The following is an 18,863-nucleotide window of genomic DNA, read 5'->3' as shown; positions in this document are numbered from 1 at the left end:
TAAGAAATAAAAGATACCACGCTTAAGAAGAATATGGCCATATGCCTACAACGGGAACTATCCAGTAGCTAAGTTTCAAGTAATTATGTAAACTCACTCACTACATCCTGTTAATGTTACAAACTTGTTGGTTAACACTCCGATATTTAGTCGCCAAGCAGGAACCGTTAGGATTATTCTTCAGATGATTCTGAAGATACACAGTGACAATTACTATTTAGAATTTGTTCTAAAGTAACATGACAACGGTGAAATCGTACTCTTTTGGTTATTTTTCATTCTCATTTTACAGAAAAGTATTGTTTCAAATATACGTACCACTCCCATCTGACAACACCAATGGAACTTGTACTAAAGTGTAGGTATGATTGTATACCCACACTTAACACGAAATCAGCGAATATTAGAAAGACAGCTTATATGGAGCAGTGGCTGAGAAACTTTCATATTCGAAAGGTTAAAATTGTCGACCTTTCACAGGTGTCGACAATTTTATCTAGTTAGATCTGTCATCAAAATTCCTAAACCTCACATATGAGGTTGGTGTTGATAATTCATGCTGTCAACAAAGTGATATGAAAGTGCCAAGATATGAACAGAACTAGAGATGATGAAAGTGCCAAGATAAAAATCTACATTGATACGAAATGTCACATCAGATATAGACGTGAAGATATTGTAACAATATCAGCAGAACTTCCCCAATGGGATCATGCTATGACATCTTCTTGAACATTTTTTAGTCTCTACAACCAGTTCCTTGCTCAGTTATCCAACATGTGTTTCAACATATCACACACAGAAAACAACAATTGTTTAGTCATAGCAATTGTACAAATGTTTGATTCATTTCTTTTTCAGATCATACTGAAGATTCATTTCATATTCAGATCATATTGAGGAACCAAGCATTATATGCACTGGACCCAACATGTCTTTCACAATTATCCATTTCAATGATGTGTACAATATTGAGCCACAGTCCGAGGAGCCACTAGGGGGAGCTGCTCGTTTTGCAGGATATGTGGCCATGTGTAAAGAACAGCATCCTTTAGTCCTCTTCAGTGGTGATGTGCTCAACCCATCACTCAGTAAGTGACATCGTCTAATTATGCCAATAAACACCTTGCGATTTACCTACCTGCCCGACCATGCAAGACAAGTATTCAACACAGACATATTCTCAAATTCTCCTGCCCGACAGTTGGGTTAAAATTTAGATGTGTAAATGAAGCTTTTCATCACTTTTATTTTAATGATACTAAGTAAATTAGTATTCTTTGTCAGCAGGTAGGTTTTGGTCAAGGCTGGCAAGTTTTACATCTAAGCTGCCTTATGTTCTGGAACAAGCAAATCCCATCAGTGAATTTATTTCATTATTTGAATCAGAAGACTGTTATGATGATTTATCTTTAAAAATCTATCATTCCTTGAGTTATATACGGAGGTTCCCAGTTGTATGTTAGATAAATCAAGTTATTTTGATATCACTACTTGTGTTAGTCATAGAGGAATACAAGTAGCATCATTTGATTGGACACTTCCCTTGCACAAATGCTGTAATGTATCTAATGTCAGTTGATGTTTCAATGATTGCAAATTTTCTTTACAAAGTGTATTTGTTCACCTCTGACAAACAACATTGTTTCATGGCACACTGCAGGAAATAACAGTTATTCTATGCACATGGAAATACCATTTTACTTTCCCTTTCTTCAGTGTTATGTATAATGCAGGTGTCTCTCAATACAGGGGTTGGACCCCAAGCCTTGTTTTATAGTGAGGGATGACTTGATTGTGAAGTACCTAGTGAAAACAAAAGGATGCTATGCAGCAAATGGGTCCGGGGTATTGAACGCAGAGGCTTCTGGAATATATGTTGTATTATGATGTAGTCATGCTCTGACAGAAGAGTACTGGTTGTTTTGCAGTGAGCATCTTCTTGAAAGGAGCGCAGATGCTGCCAGTTCTCAACGGTGTGGGCGTCAACTGTGCTGTCTATGGTAACCATGACTTTGGTAAGGACTTTCTTCGTGTTTGTTTTAATTGTGGACTTGGGTTAGATCAGTTGAAAGTCTCAGCAAGAGTTCATTGTAGTCATTATATAGAAAACTACATATAAAGTTCCTGCTTGACATCTTAATTCCTGAGTCATGTTAACTTGGTTGACGGGTGTCAGTGTATCCCAATTGCATAGACGTATGTTCATGCTGTTGATCACTGTATTGTCTCTTCCAGGCTCAATGTTTTACAAACCGCTGCCATATAGCTGGATTATAGCTCAGTGCAGTGTACAACTCACTCACTCATTCATGAAAATGTTGCTAGGGTGTCTTTTAAAGCAACATATGTAATCCCTCGCTCTTAATCCCTGTTGAGTCACAGGTGCTTTTGTAAACATGCTGCTGTGCTGTGCAAAGTTGCCTCCCTTGAACAAGGGCAGACGCCTTTGATTGCGATAGTGTTTCTGGGTTTGTTGGCACCATGCCAAATCCCTGACACGTGCATCACTTCAGGCATTCCGACTACATTGGTTTCACATGCCATGATGTAAATGGTAGCGCTGTAACGATGCATCAAACTGTTGATGGATCACAATTGTTGAATCTCCAGTAAAATGGATGGTAGAAACAAAAAGTTATTGCTTCATTGATAGTTTGTGTGATAATCGATAGGTTAGTAACTGACTTCCGTACATAAGTGTTCTGTGCAAAATACCGGAAGTACCAGATTCGTTCACTTTGATTTAGAGTTATCTACCCCTGTTACCTCTTTAACAAACTACATTGTCAGTTATTCAAAGACTGAAATTACTTCAGCTTGTTTTTATCTTATATAAACTGTGCATTCATTGAGGAAATGACTTCAAATGAGACAGTTCAAAGAGCCAACAGACTATTGTTGCAGTAACAGGTTCTAATAGACAATCTCTGTCACAGTAGTAGCTTGCAATAGACTATCACAGTTTTGGGTTGCAATAAACTATTGCAATTGCAGTAGTACATTGCTATAGACTATCTCTATTGCAGTGGTAGGTTGGAATAGACTATCGCTATTGCAATAGTTCTTTCCCCTCAATAGTCACCACTAGTCAATGGAATGCAGATCAAGGCAGCATTAAACCTAACACATCCCTGATTTTATGTCTTGCCATGCAAAAGGTCCTTTTAAAGTTACCTGTGTAGAGTTAATCCCCTTGTCTGAAAGAACCACAGATTTGTCTTGGTTCACTATCCTTGGTTTCCTTGGCATTCTCATGAGCCTGAGAATTTCATCTGGAGCTTCACTGTGATTACTTGAAATTAAAATTTATTTTAATGATTTTTGACATTTATTGAGATGTCCGTAAATAATTTTTTCTTGATAAAATGACCACAAAGTGAGATAGAACATTTAGATAACACACTACAGCTGTAAACAATGTCAGTGTTGGAAGGTTTATGAAAAAAATGATTGTATGCTCGATAAATATGATAATTTTTTTTACAAAGATATTATCAGTTATGTAGTCGGGCCATGTAATTAATTCCGGCTAAAATAGTTACATATATTAAACAGATGGCAACAAGTTTTTGGTAGCAAGATGCATATGAAGCTGGTTGGTTACTGCCATTGCCATGACTGTTCCTGGGATTTACAAGATGCTAATTCCTGAGTCCTATACACATAATAATTAACTAATATTTTTTGACGAGTCCACAAGGATGCAGAAAAAGTCCAAATAATATTTGTAAAAATTACGATCAAGTAACAATAAGTTATCATCACTGAGTCTGCTACTAGATGTGTTATGGTATCATTTGCAATTACTGTAACAATGTGATGATACAGAATACAATGTAACTTTGAGATTGGTTTTTGTATGTAACTAATTAAACCTAAAGTTGATAATTCTTTAAAAAAATTGAGAACTTTGTTGTTTTCTCTTCACCAAAGAACAAAAATATTAATCAAATTGTAAAATAATGTGTCATTATGAAGAAAATATTTGAATGAACACCACTGGATGTGAATTGCCTACCAACAATGTGGCTGTGTGCTGAGTTTGGGGAATATATTTTTAATCATGGGTTTTCATTTTAAAGTACGTAAACTATTTAACCTTTCTATATTTAGAAACCTGAGCATTCATGCATTCCATACATAATTCAAAAGTAAACCCTACATAGTCAATGCTTATGGTGTTTGGGGTTGTGATTATGCTGCTCTCCTGTCCAAATGGGTTTGACAGCAGCATTGAGAGGATAGGAAATATATATTTACTTTTAATTATGTAAGCACATATCTGTTTTTTTCATATTACTGATTCAGTGTATAATACTGTAATTTCAGGATAAATGAAGAGTATGCATTCTCAAGCTGACACTTTCAAACAAAGATCACATTTTTTTCAGATTTCGGTGTTGACCATTTAGAAGATTTTGCAGAGCAATCATCATTTCCATGGTTGCTTAGCAACGTCAAGGACAATCTAGCAGAGGAACCACTAGCTTTGGGAGAAATAGCACACAGTTTGGTGTGGAATGATATAAAGGTAGGGTATTACTTGACATACAGGCACCAGTTATTATTTTCTTAGCCCCTACAGTTTCTGTTACGTATGTTATGTTAGGGATAACACTTTCTTGGTAAATCATAGTTTCTGGAAGAAATTATAGAAATCAGGAAATATCAGTGCTTTCAAAATCATTTTGATCAGTTATGAAAAAGTATGGGAAGTTTACATGATACTGTAGTCATCAGTTTACGTCAGAGTTTCTAGATAAAACAAACAAAACTGAGAATCACATGTTTTTTCTTTATTTTTTATCTGCAATAACAGCCTGAACAAGAAAATCTGAAAAATCACACAGTTTTCTCAATGATTATTCATTTATAATGAACCAATCATCAGTTGTGGGATTTCAACCAATTCCCAACACTAATATTCAGTTGCTCAGTCCATACTTTAAGCATAGTTAGTGCTTTAACAAGGCCCCTGATTTGATAATTGATACTTCGACACTGGTTGATTGTAAGCTTTATTTGTAGTGTGTGAGTGTGTTTAGTTTTACTTCTCTTTTAGCAATATTCCAGAATATCATAAAGGGGACACCAGAGAGGTTTACACATTGTACCCATGTGAGGAATCCAACCTGGGTCTTTAGTGTGACGATCATATGCTTTAGCCGCTGCACTACCCTATGGCATGACTTTATTTGTATTTTGAGAGTTGGTTATTGCTGATAGACAAGGGTAAGTTGAGCACCGACCTGACAATTGACCTACATTAGTATGTATGAGTGCTGCCCACTGGTGCTTGCCATTGTGAGCGAAGGGGCCCCAGGTTGTGCCGGTCCAACTTCTCCTTCTTTGCCAATAGTTGATAACTGACTTATTTTCCAGATTGGCTTTGTTGGTTTGGTGGAGGAGGAGTGGATAGAGACACTTGCAACTCTCGACCCTGAGGATGTCACATATCTAGACTTTGTCACCGAGGGTCAGAGACTAGCCAACCTCCTAAAGAAAGAGGTAGGTGCTGGCCATACAGGACATGCTTGACCGTGGTTCTTTCATCACAATAGGATGTAAAATGGAGGATCTTCACCTTTTAACAAAATAGTGGCATTAGACCATGCAAAAGGTACTGGATTTTGATCCACAAAGCATTCGTAGAACTATGCCATACGTAAGGCAATGATAAACTATAGACTTACAACAGGTCATAACATTATAAATACTTTATCGATCGGGAGCCTGGTGCTCCCAAAGTAACTGAAATAAATACCATGTGTTTGAGGGCTTGGTTTATAACAGATTGTTTTGTCTAAATCACATTTCCAGCAAGGCTGTGAAATGGTAATAGCACTGACCCACATGAGATGGCCAAATGACCAACGGCTTGCAGAAATGGTTCCAGATATTGACATCATCTTGGGAGGCCATGACCATGACTACGGAGTAGAGATGGTAAGCACTCTTCACTGCTGTGCATCCTTATGCACATGGTGTGAAAGAGGTGTCAGTACATTATGTTTTAACAAGATGTGGCCAATTTCAGTAGTCATACTCCATGACTTCCTTCATTGTGAGACATTTTTTCCCATTACTGTAGGACGTTGCTCACGATGCTACTCACTGATTTTGACACAAGCATGGTAAGTTCTAGGTTGCCTTGTTGTTTGTGTCCTGTTTAAGCTGCAACCAGGAATTTGTTGCATTCAAGGGTTTGTTACCTGAGACACAAGTATCATTGTTGTCCTTTTTGCATGCAATGTTATTACTTATTTATTCATTTTTTTCCCCCGGGATATAATGCAGGGGTATCTGCATGTAATGTGGGGGGATATAGTTGATGCTTTGTCTGTCTATCCATCCCCCTGCCCATCCGTCGGTCCATAATCATTTTCTGTCCAGATCATAACTCAAACAACGTTCAATATTTAGACCAAAACTGGTAGATACAATAAACTGAATCTAAGGTTTTGCCTTTTACTGTTTACAGAGTTTTGGCATTTTTATTTTTTTGGTTTCCATGGAAATGTTTTGGCCTTAGTCTAATGGGAAGGATGAAAAATGGGGAAAAAAAGACCACATACTGTTTACAGTGGTGTTGTCTTACCTTAATATTCAAGAGTGTCTTCACTCTGTATACTTATGTAGCAAGTACACGCCCTATATCAGTATAAAGTAATAGTGTAATCATAACTCATATATTATACATGTACTGGAGCATGCATGTCATTGGAAACAAGGTCAGATATGTTATTGATTGATGTGCTTGACTGTTTGATCTCCACCTCTGGTTAATGGTGAAAACATTCTCCCGTAACCAGGTATTCCTGAACAGCATCTCTTTACAAATGTGCTACAGTGTGTACCTATTTATCAGGGTTTTTTTAAATGTAGATCACTAAGTCTTGTAGTATCTTTATTTAATATTCTTTATTTTTATTCAGTTGATATATGTCTGGTTGCTTTCTTATTGAAACATTATTTCATTAAGTGTATATTATGTGACTTGAACATGTACGGGCATTAATTCACACAGCATCAGCGACATTTTCTGTTATATCTTGTCTGAAAACATAAAATGGGGCATGCGGAAGATGCAATTGCAGAAAGAAGCCTTACTTGTAAATACATGATCATCATGTATCTATTTCATGATATGTGGACATAATTTATGGAACACAAAATTAATTGGTGACAGAAAGTAATGGAATTACATATTTCAACAGGGACAAGGGTGAAAATAATCAAAGGAAATGCAAGGTGCCCGTCTTTTGGTATAGGAGCACAGTCTAAGTTAAACCACTCTCAATAAAGTCATGAAATTAATTGCCCTGGATATTCCCAAAGGTCATGGTCAAATATTTCAAAGGCCTGTCGACATGCCATCTCGAATGTGTTCCTCATGTTAAAAGTATGTTTTTCCCTCGCCTATTTTTTGGAGTTATTGTCTGATTTTTTAATATCTGGCTTGGGAGAATATTGTAGCTTGTACAATAAAACCCATTCCTCTGTGAAACAATCATCATGTTTGTCACAACTACCATAGGCATACAGTTGCAAGAATTGCTGAGGTCAATGACGCTTGTTCGGTAGTGGATGACAGGGTTAAACAGTGAAGGGTTAGTGTTTATTGGATGGTCACTCTGTATATGGCTAACAAATCCTTAAATTACATTTTGGAACTGTGTAATTTACTAAAACAGACTTGGTACTATATATAGAATGGGTTATCCCAGATTTGACCAAAACTTGTTGGCTGAGCCTTCTCTTCATCAATATGTGCACCACGTCTAAGGAGGTAAAGCCTGTTGCTTGTCTTTTCGTCAATTTTCTTCTCTATGTCTTTTGAAGTATATTTTAAGGAGTAGACGATCATTCTTCCTTAAAACAAAGTTTCCCTTTCATGGCATGCTCATAAAAATTGCTGTTGCCATTGGCAGCTTGAGAAAACAATGAGGAAATGGAATTCAACACCACTCTACAATTCTAGTCTCTTTCTTGCATGCATGTCATTGCATGACAGTATTAGTTATAAAAAACATTAATTAGTTAAATCTTGGGGAAACTCCTTAAAATTGGTGATTACATTAAAACCATACATATTTCGATTATGATCAATCAGTGATTCCCAACAGTAATTATAACATCCTTATCCAGATTTATGTATGCTGTAGTGTCCTAAATTTACTGTTATTTCATTTACCCTGACTTATGTTGCTAGTTCCATCTGAGAATGCTTCACCAGATGACTGTTTCTGTTGTACAGGTCAACAACAAGTACATCGTGAAGAGTGGCACTGACTTCCGGAATCTCAGCAACATCAAGGTGACGAGGTCTGGTGATGGGTGGGAGTTTGACATCCAGAGAGTGGACCTAGACTCTAGTATACCTGAGGATCCCCTCATGAGGGAGATTGTGGACAGTAAACTAGGTGAGTTTGACATGAGTGAAGATCCTCACATTAAGAAGATAGAGGATGGTAAACATGATGAGATGGTATTGCTGATGAGAATTTAACTATTACATTCAGTTCAATTCATTTCAGTTTATTACTCAAAACACACCAACAATGGTACAGGAGAAAACAAAAGTACTATATGGTAAGCCCTCTAAACCAGCAGCCCTCCAATCCGGCATGCTACCAATATCTGTTCTACAATTTGGTCCCAACAGGGTATTGTGAATTTATGATCATTTACACACCCTTTAATCCAGCGTCAGTCTGTGTCAATTTTGGCACAACAATGACTGCACAATTATAGATGGCATGAAATGCATGTTTTGTCAGACAACCTAATCACATTGTAAATCCCCAATTTTATGCATTTGTATGAAAGAATCTGTCTGTGCAAGTGTCAACAAAATAAACAGCAGAACTTAAATATAGCATCAATATACATTTCACGATTTTTGAGATTTGCATTTGTGTAGACGAGGACTGGTTGATGACTTTCCGTAAGGTAATTGAATTCAGGTAAGGAGGTACATATGTTTGTCTGTACCTTAATATAGCAGACCTAAACAAGCCTGAAAATCCTCACACGACAGATATTTGACAGTAAACTAGTTGTGTTCTGATGAATGTTTATAATTCAGTGCTGAATTAGACCTTGTATAAGCCCATTCCAGAAGGTATGTAAGAGATTATGGACAATTTAATGGGTCAGTTGATATTCAGCATGTTATGTACAGAAAATAAATATGATGTCTGAAACAGGCCCCTACAGTCCAGTGATTGATGAGCATTAATCTTCTCTTTTGAGATCAGTGATGGGATTAGCAAGTGTGATCATTCCATCCCATTAGTTACAAGGGTTGCTAGAGGTGAGGTTTGATGAAGTCCATTTCTGGTATCCTTGGCTGAGAAGTTAGAATACTGGTAAAAGCAGCATAAAACCATACTCAAGCACACACACACACGCAGGGCATCTAACTAATGGTATCAGGTGCTCAGACTAGCTGACTTGGTTGACATATGTCATTATCTCGATTGCGTTGAGAACTGAAAGTGTTGGATGACATGCATTACAAACAATTGAATTTTTCAGGGGATGTGGGATCCAAGATGGATGAAGTGCTGGGGGAGATGGCAGTGGAAATGGATGGCAGATTCAGCAGTATACGTACCCAGGAGACAAATCTAGGTGAGTAGAGTTATCACCCCAGGGTGTTACCTAACTTTTGGACTTTCAGCAGGATGCGTACCCTGGAGACAAATCTAGGTGAGTAGAGTCGTCTCCCCTCACTGTTACCTGACAGTTGGACTTTCAGGAAGATACCTACCAAGGAGAAAAACATAGTTGAGTAGAGTTACCTCCCCTCACAGTTACCTGATATGACAGTTGGACTTTTAGCAGTATGCGTACCCAGGAGACAAATCTAAGTAAGTAGAATTATCACCCCAGAGTGTTACCTAACTTTTGGACTGTTACCTGACAGTTGGACTTTCATCAGGATACGTACCCAGGAGACAAATCTAGGTGAGTAGAGTTATCTCCCCTCACTGTTACCTGACGGACTTTCAGGAGGATGCATACGGGCTTATCAAATTTTGCTTATTTACATTTCAAGTAGAATTTGACTTTGAGTTCTCGAAAGTTTAATACAGCTGTATATGACAATAGTTCATTATGCTTACTCTTTTCATTTGTTCCCAAGCGCAACACATTTGGGGGACAGTCATTGAAGTGGTATGATTTTGTATGTTTTTGCAAGTTTACTGCTAAACAGTTGTCACCCTGTGTTTTATGTCTAACAGTTGACTGCAGGGTAGTTTGCTGATGGAGAATTTTGAAAGTTTGTCACTAACAGCACCTTTGACAGCAGACACACTAATACTTACTTATACTTAATCTTCAGCAAAGGTTAACATTAGAAATCTCCAGGTGTAAAATTTGATGAAAACAGGAAATCATATTAAAGAATTATAATATTTAATATTTTATTGTTGAGGAGTGAAGTATCAGGGGCAGATAACTCTGGCTGGTAACTATAGCAATTATTTCCTAAGTACAGTCTAAGTAAACTTATCATTAGTACTTTTCGTTACACTCCACTACTGAGTCTAACAAAACCTCATGGCAGGAAGCATCAGGTAACCTGTGAGATTTACCAGTCAAAACACAGCTTACCAAATCGTGAAAGTGCATAGTCGCACATACCTTTTGAACTTTTTATCTCGAAAAGGTTCGTACCCAAACGATTCCAAATGCTATTTACGCTCGCTTCCGGGTGATGCACATGGCATACATACAGCCATGATAACGTTGAGTAAACAGTCGCTGAATATAGTTTTTTGGGCAGTATTCAAGGTTGTTATCTTGCAGAAATATTAGCTAATGGTAAACATGTCAGCAGAAACCCCAGAGCGTATATACTGCAGGTCAAATGAACTGTGTTATATGCAGATTTTTGTTTGTGGAGAGATCTGTGTCAGTGACCTGAATAGTTTGAAAGTCTCTCCAATCCCTAAATAGTAGCCGTTGTCTGATTGGTTAAATCTATTTAACCGTATCTCGTTTGATTGGACGGTCATTGGTTGCTCAAAGCTTATCTGACGCGACCTTCTACTAGGTTTTGTTAGACTCAGTGGTGGAGTGTAACGAAATACACTGAGACTAAGTTTACTTAGACTGTTTCTAGGGGGTAATTTTTAGTTCCCCTGCTGTCTCTATTATAAAAATGATGAAGGAAATTACAATTTGTTGTGTCAGGCGAGGTACAGCAGTATCATAAATATGCCATGTACGTAGTGACAATTTACTTTATAGAGTTACCTCCCTTACTCGGTCATACTTGTGTCAGCAGCTTTAAAAAGTTGTTAATGTCCCCAACCTGTGTCACTTAGAAGGTGATTTACAGTCATCATTGTACGGGATACAGGAGGCCAAGGAACTAATTTATAGTTAGTCCTAAAACAATCCAGAAACTATGATTGTTTGATCGATCCTGGTGATGGATTATATCTGGTGTTGGCATCTCCATACCCATGTTTCAGTTTGACATTAGTGTCAAGATCACAGATGATTTCGTTTATATAATTAGTTTATGGTACTGTAAATAGATGTAGTATGGTATTGTTAGAGTGTGTTATATATTGTTGGGAGTTGTTGTTAGATTATGTTCGGTAATACTATGGGAACAGGGTTATGTTCAGGGAAGCGTGACCAGGTATGGCCAGAGTGCTGGGGTGTTAATTTGTAAACAATAGAGAGGTGTTGAGTAGCTTGGGTATGGGAGGTCAATATAAATAGTGAGGAAGGGTAGTAATCTGCACAGTCAGCCAGAATCACCACTGTGTTCACCTGTATGGGTTCAACTTTTGTATGGGATTGCATCTCACGCTGGCTGGCGTAAGTTTTTATTATCATTATTACTTTTGTATTTATTGATTGAGTAGATGTAGCAAGAAATTGTTTTACTGATGTAGTATTTCTAGATATATGTGCATATTGTAACACTATATAGCCACAAAGCCATTCAAAATTTGAATGTTATCGTTCCACAAAAACTGTTCCACTTTCAAATATGTAAATCGGAGTAAAGTACATGCATAAAGTATAAGACATTGACACATGTCTTACTGAGTAACTGTAGTTACTTATATTGTATTGTAGTGTCCCGGAACTGGCCGGTTATCCTTAAAGTAAGGAGAGGGGTATTATCTCCGCCTGTAAGGAGACAGACAAGAGTCTTCCCTGTTGTACAAGGAGCATGTATCTCCTAGTAATGTGAGATGTGGATGGCACAGCCATCAACCATTACACAGGCCCCTTAAACTCCGTGAGGGAAACCATCGCCTGGGTGTGAGGGATACCACACAAATACCATGACGTCACCAAGTGGAACCACAGTGCACTGACATTCTGATTACATTGTAAAGAGAAAGTGTTCTCTCTGAGTGGCTAATTCCTTTATTGTTATTTAGTTCAATTGTTTAGTTTCTGATTGGGATTATATGTAATCATTATCTATATTAGTGAGGGTATTAGGATTTTAGTGTAGTTAGTAGTAGTAGTAGTAGTATTAGAACTTTAGCAATATAAGTGGTAGACAGAACTGTATATGTAGCTAGGTTAGGTAATTAGATTAGTTAGTTGTATTTGCACCTGTAGAATTAGTTTAGTATAGGTATTGGGGTTACTTATATCTTAAGGGGAGGAATAAAGTTTTGCAAAACAAACTATTATTCTGTTGTGGTTACTTTGGTATGTGACATTTTGGTGGCAGCGGTGGGATAATTAGATTATTTGTCACTATCAAAGGGAACCCTAGTTGTGTTCTGTAGCGCATTTGATGTAGCGTTGTTGATTGTATATCGCTGCAGAATCTTTGTGTCCATAAAGAAGGGTTAGAACATACGGCACCACTTCTGCGTCCTTGAGTGTATGATTTGGAATTCAAGGGTGGAGGGTGTATTGTGGTTATTGGTCAGTTAAGGCCATTGGTTCGTCGTGAACATTTTGAACATTGGGATATATGGGAAATCACCTCCGGTTTTATTCTTGGTAGGATCCCTATTTATTCCAGACAGTTTGACTTTTTGTGTACCCTGCTTTGCCCTCATACAGACAATTATGGACATTGACAAACTTATCAAACTGGGTCAGAGTTTAGGGTATGAGAAAGATGATTTGAGAGTGTTTGTGAAAGAGCAAATGGAGTTGGAGAATGAGAAAGAAAAGGACAGGCTCGAACGGGAGGAAAGAGCTAGGGAGCGGGAGATTAAAAAGTTAGAACTGGAGGAAAGAAAGGAGAAAGAAAGGTTAGAATGGGAACGAGAGAGAGAACGATTAGAATTGGAGAAAGAAAAGTGTAAAATACAGTCAAATGAAAGAATAGAACTAGCCAAGTTAGAAAAGAGTGCGGCAGGAAATCAAGAAGGGCAGGTAGGAGAGAATAGATCGGCAGCCATTCCCAAGATGCCTAAAATGCCTCCATTTGACGACCACAATGACAATATTGATGCATATCTGCAAAGGTTTGAACGTGTAGCTACAGCGCAAGGCTGGGACCCGTCCCATTGGGCAGCTTACCTGTGTACTCTGCTGAAAGGTAAGGCTTTAGAAGTATACTCCCGGTTAAATGCCTTTGAGGCTGAAAATTACAATGCAGTTAAAACTGCATTACTTAAACGCTATGAAATGACTGAGGATGGATTCCATCAGAAATTTAGGACTGCTAAAACTGAAACAGGTGAGATTTTCACACAATTTGTAGTTAGAATTGAGAACTATTTCAACAGATGGATTGAACTAAGTGGTACACAAAAGACGTTCGAAGGTGTGAGAGATTTGCTGCTGCGTGAACAGATTTTGAATGTGACTGGAAGGGATCTGGGTATATTCTTGAGAGAGAGAAAGCCAAAAGACGCGATGGAAATGGCTAGACTAGCAGAGCAATTTATAGAAGCTAGAGGTACGAGTCATGGAAGATACAATAGACCAGTTATTCCAGGTCAAACTGACAAGCAGGTTTCCAAAGGGAAAATAGTCGAGGGTAGCGCATCAGGTAAACATGGTACTTGTTCCAAACAATTTGTTCCTATTAAGGAAAGGACATGTTACAACTGCAATCAAACTGGGCATTTGGCAGCACAGTGCAAGAAACCCAAGTTTAAAGTGGCAAGTATCCAGGTGAGTGAAGACAACACAAACATGTCTCTAATACATCCAGATAACACAAAAGTAGAGCCCTGCATACATGAAGTTCTAGATGGTGATGCAGCAACTTCAGAGGAGGTTACTAAAGCAGATGTAGCCTCAGGGAGTGTGCTTACCAAAGATCACCGCATGCCATTTTATCAGGGAAAGGTAAACGACACTCCAGTAGATGTGCTTAGAGACACGGGATGTAACGGTGTAATAGTGAGGAGGTCAATGGTAAAAGATGCATGTTTGACTTCAGAAACACAATCTTGTAAATTAGCAGATAGCAGGATCTTGACACTTCCGGTAGCATGGATTACTGTAAATACGCCCTTTTACACGGGTATGGTGAGAGCAGCATGTATGGACACACCAATCTGTGACTTAATATTAGGCAATATTCCCGGAGTTAGAGAGCCAGGAGATCCAGACTTGATGTGGGATAAGCAGGACATTAAAACAGTAGGTGCTGTAGAGACAAGGAGCCAGAGAAGAGTACGCCAAGTAGGCATGGAACCCTTGAAGACATTGGAACCTGTTGGGTTGACACTGAGTCGAGGTGAGTTCGTATCCCTACAACATCAGGATTCAAGTCTGAACAAAATAAGAAAATTAGTGGAAGAAGGTAAGATTAGGGAGAACCGACATAGTACTTCCTCTTACTTTGTGGAGAATGATATGCTGTATAGGAAGCATACTTCCAATAAAATGGACAATGGTAAACAAGTTGTACAGGCAGTAGTACCGGTTGGATTGCGCACACAGGTAATGAAGGTATGTCATGAAGCACTGATGGGTGGACATCTTGGAATCAAGAAGACTCTAGATAGGGTAATCTCACAGTTTTATTGGCCAGGAGTAATTGGTGATGTCAGAAGACATGTTCAGTCTTGTGATATTTGTCAACGTACCATGCCGAAGGGAAAGGTAAGGAAAATACCACTGGGACAAATGCCATTAATTGAAGTGCCATTTGAGAGGGTAGCTGTTGATTTGATTGGTCCATTGTATCCTGTCACAGACAAGGGTAATAGGTATATACTGACGGTGGTTGATTATGCAACACGATACCCAGAAGCAGTAGCTTTACCCAGAGTAGAGACGGAATATGTTGCCGAAGCTCTGTTCGAGATATTCAGTAGGGTTGGTATCCCCAAGGAGATATTAACAGACATGGGAGCCCAGTTCACGTCAGGCGTGATGAAGGAGGTAAGTAGACTATTGTCCATACATCAGCTTACTACTTCCCCTTATCATCCAATGTGCAATGGCCTAGTGGAGAAGTTCAATGGAACCTTGAAGACGATGCTGAAACGGATGTGTGCAGAACGACCAAATGACTGGGACAGGTATGTACCTGCTTTGTTATTTGCTTACCGAGAGGTACCTCAAGAGAGTTTGGGTTTTGCCCCATTTGAACTCTTATATGGACGCACTGTGAGAGGACCAGTACAGATTCTGAGGGAAATCTGGACAAGAGATATACCAAATCCAGAGGTAAGAACCACATATGAGTATGTGCTAGATCTTCAAAACCGTCTTGAGGAGACTATTCACGTAGCACAGCAAGAACTTCAAAAGAAAGCATGTAAATACAAAAAGTTCTTTGATGTGAAATCCAAGCCAAGAAAAATGAAGGTTGGTGATAAAGTATTAATTCTGTTGCCCACTGATTCAAACAAACTGTTGCTGCAGTGGAAAGGGCCATATGAAATACTGGATACCTTTGGCATTGGCAATTACAGAATACAGGTTGGTAACAAGATTAAAACCTATCATGCCAATCTACTGAAAAGGTACATTGAGAGAGAGGAGGTCAAGGACACAGCTGTATGTGACGTCAGCATAGCTCAATTTGTGCATGTCAGTGCTGGTCTGGTGGATGTCAAGGCTGAAGAGGTGAGTATGTTAGACATAGCTTCACCTTCTTTAGTTTCTAAGGAAACATATCAGGATGTAGACATTTCTGAAGATTTGACAGAGGAGCAACAAAATGAGGTGAAGGAGCTCATAAGTGAATTCAAAGATGTACTGAGTGATTTACCAGGGAAGGTAAATTGTATGGAATATAAGATCAAGCTGACATGTAATGAGCCTATACGATCCAAGCCCTATCCACTTCCTCATCATATGAGAGATGTTGTAGCTAAGGAGATACAGCTAATGTTAGACATGGGGGTGATAGAACCTTCTCAGTCACCATATGCATCCCCCATTGTACTTGTGAAGAAGCCTGACTCGACTTACAGATTTTGTACCGATTTTCGCAAACTGAATCAGGTGACCGTATTTGATGCCGAACCAATTCCATTAGCTGATTCCATCTTTGCACGGTTACGGAACTGTAAATATCTTACCAAAATTGATGTAAGCAAAGCATATTGGCAGATTCCAATGGAAGAGAGTAGCAAAGAACTGACAGCATTTATAACTCCTGATGGATTATACCAATGGAAGGTGATGCCATTTGGAGTAGTTAATGCACCTGCAGTATTTTCCCGACTGATGAGACAAGTATTGCACAACATACCAAATACAGACAACTTCATAGACGACATCATAGAAGGAACTGAGAACTGGTCACACCACATGGTAAGTCTGAGAGCAATATTTACGAGGTTAAGACAATTCCATCTTACAGCTCGACCTTCAAAGGTAAAAGTGGGATATAAACATCTGGACTTTTTAGGGCACAAGGTGGGTAGTGGTCTAATTCGACCAGAAGGTAAGAATGTAGAAAAGATCCTAAATGTGGAGCGACCTCAAACCAAGAAACAAGTGAGAGCGTTGTTGGGACTGACCGGGTACTACCGGAAATTTATCCCAAACTATGCAGCCATAGCAGTTCCGCTAACTGATCTCACAAAGAAAGGAAAGCCAAACAAGGTAATATGGACAGAAAGCCAGGAATTAGCTTTCACTACGTTAAGAACCCATATGTCAAGTTTTCCTATCTTGAAACTACCCGACTTGAAGAAACCATTCTTGGTAAGAACAGACGCTTCTGACGTTGGAATCGGAGCTGTACTGCTACAAGAACAGGAAGGTGAGCGATTTCCAATATTGTTTGTGAGTCGGAAGTTAGTAGATCGTGAGAGAGCGTATTCTACAATAGAAAAAGAGTGTTTGGCTATTGTGTGGGCAATACAGAAGTTAGAAAGATATCTGTATGGGAGAGAATTTATTTTGGAGACTGACCATCAGCCCTTAATATGGATGACCAAGGCAAAAATGACCAATGGACGAGTGATGAGGTGGGCCCTGACTTTGCAACCCTACAGATTTCTAATTCGTGCAATCAAAGGAAGTGAGAATGTTGGGGCTGATCTCTTGAGCCGGTGTTCACCCTAGTCATACTATGTGTATGGCAGTGTGTAAATAATGTACTCTCTGCATATCCAGATTATTTGTCAGCAGTTATTTCTTATGTATTACTGTGCTATTGTACATTTAGACAATTGTGTTTTATGATATTTATGCTTTAAAACAAACTTAAATGTGATCTTGAGTGTAATATATAATTGTACTTGTGTACAATTACTTGAAGAGGGGAGTGATGTCAAGATCACAGATGATTTCGTTTATATAATTAGTTTATGGTACTGTAAATAGATGTAGTATGGTATTGTTAGAGTGTGTTATATATTGTTGGGAGTTGTTGTTAGATTATGTTCGGTAATACTATGGGAACAGGGTTATGTTCAGGGAAGCGTGACCAGGTATGGCCAGAGTGCTGGGGTGTTAATTTGTAAACAATAGAGAGGTGTTGAGTAGCTTGGGTATGGGAGGTCAATATAAATAGTGAGGAAGGGTAGTAATCTGCACAGTCAGCCAGAATCACCACTGTGTTCACCTGTATGGGTTCAACTTTTGTATGGGATTGCATCTCACGCTGGCTGGCGTAAGTTTTTATTATCATTATTACTTTTGTATTTATTGATTGAGTAGATGTAGCAAGAAATTGTTTTACTGATGTAGTATTTCTAGATATATGTGCATATTGTAACACTATATAGCCACAAAGCCATTCAAAATTTGAATGTTATCGTTCCACAAAAACTGTTCCACTTTCAAATATGTAAATCGGAGTAAAGTACATGCATAAAGTATAAGACATTGACACATGTCTTACTGAGTAACTGTAGTTACTTATATTGTATTGTAGTGTCCCGGAACTGGCCGGTTATCCTTAAAGTAAGGAGAGGGGTATTATCTCCGCCTGTAAGGAGACAGACAAGAGTCTTCCCTGTTGTACAAGGAGCATGTATCTCCTAGTAATGTGAGATGTGGATGGCACAGCCATCAACCATTACACAGGCCCCTTAAACTCCGTGAGGGAAACCATCGCCTGGGTGTGAGGGATACCACACAAATACCATGACGTCACCAAGTGGAACCACAGTGCACTGACATTCTGATTACATTGTAAAGAGAAAGTGTTCTCTCTGAGTGGCTAATTCCTTTATTGTTATTTAGTTCAATTGTTTAGTTTCTGATTGGGATTATATGTAATCATTATCTATATTAGTGAGGGTATTAGGATTTTAGTGTAGTTAGTAGTAGTAGTAGTAGTATTAGAACTTTAGCAATATAAGTGGTAGACAGAACTGTATATGTAGCTAGGTTAGGTAATTAGATTAGTTAGTTGTATTTGCACCTGTAGAATTAGTTTAGTATAGGTATTGGGGTTACTTATATCTTAAGGGGAGGAATAAAGTTTT

At 38.5% G+C, this 18,863-nt stretch overlaps 1 protein-coding gene across 1 annotated transcript in view; it reads left to right on the top strand.

Annotated features, from left to right (window-relative positions):
* Positions 1-26: 26 nt before the first annotated feature.
* Positions 27-18,863, top strand: part of LOC137259060 (mannosylglucosyl-3-phosphoglycerate phosphatase-like) — a 35,878-nt gene continuing 17,041 nt past the window's right edge. Inside the window, exons 1-8 of the mRNA XM_067796771.1 lie at positions 27-79; positions 862-1,091; positions 1,932-2,018; positions 4,395-4,534; positions 5,386-5,511; positions 5,824-5,949; positions 8,261-8,426; positions 9,544-9,639. Of these exons, the coding sequence (XP_067652872.1) occupies positions 932-1,091; positions 1,932-2,018; positions 4,395-4,534; positions 5,386-5,511; positions 5,824-5,949; positions 8,261-8,426; positions 9,544-9,639 (901 nt within the window). The 5' untranslated portion in view covers positions 27-79; positions 862-931. The remainder of the gene's footprint in view (positions 80-861; positions 1,092-1,931; positions 2,019-4,394; positions 4,535-5,385; positions 5,512-5,823; positions 5,950-8,260; positions 8,427-9,543; positions 9,640-18,863) is intronic.

The sequence above is a fragment of the Haliotis asinina genome, chromosome 12 (assembly GCF_037392515.1).
Source record: "Haliotis asinina isolate JCU_RB_2024 chromosome 12, JCU_Hal_asi_v2, whole genome shotgun sequence".
Classification (NCBI taxonomy): Eukaryota; Metazoa; Mollusca; class Gastropoda; order Lepetellida; family Haliotidae; genus Haliotis; species Haliotis asinina.
The sequence above is the reverse complement of the archived record's forward strand: the minus strand, read 5'-3'. Positions and strand labels throughout refer to the sequence as shown.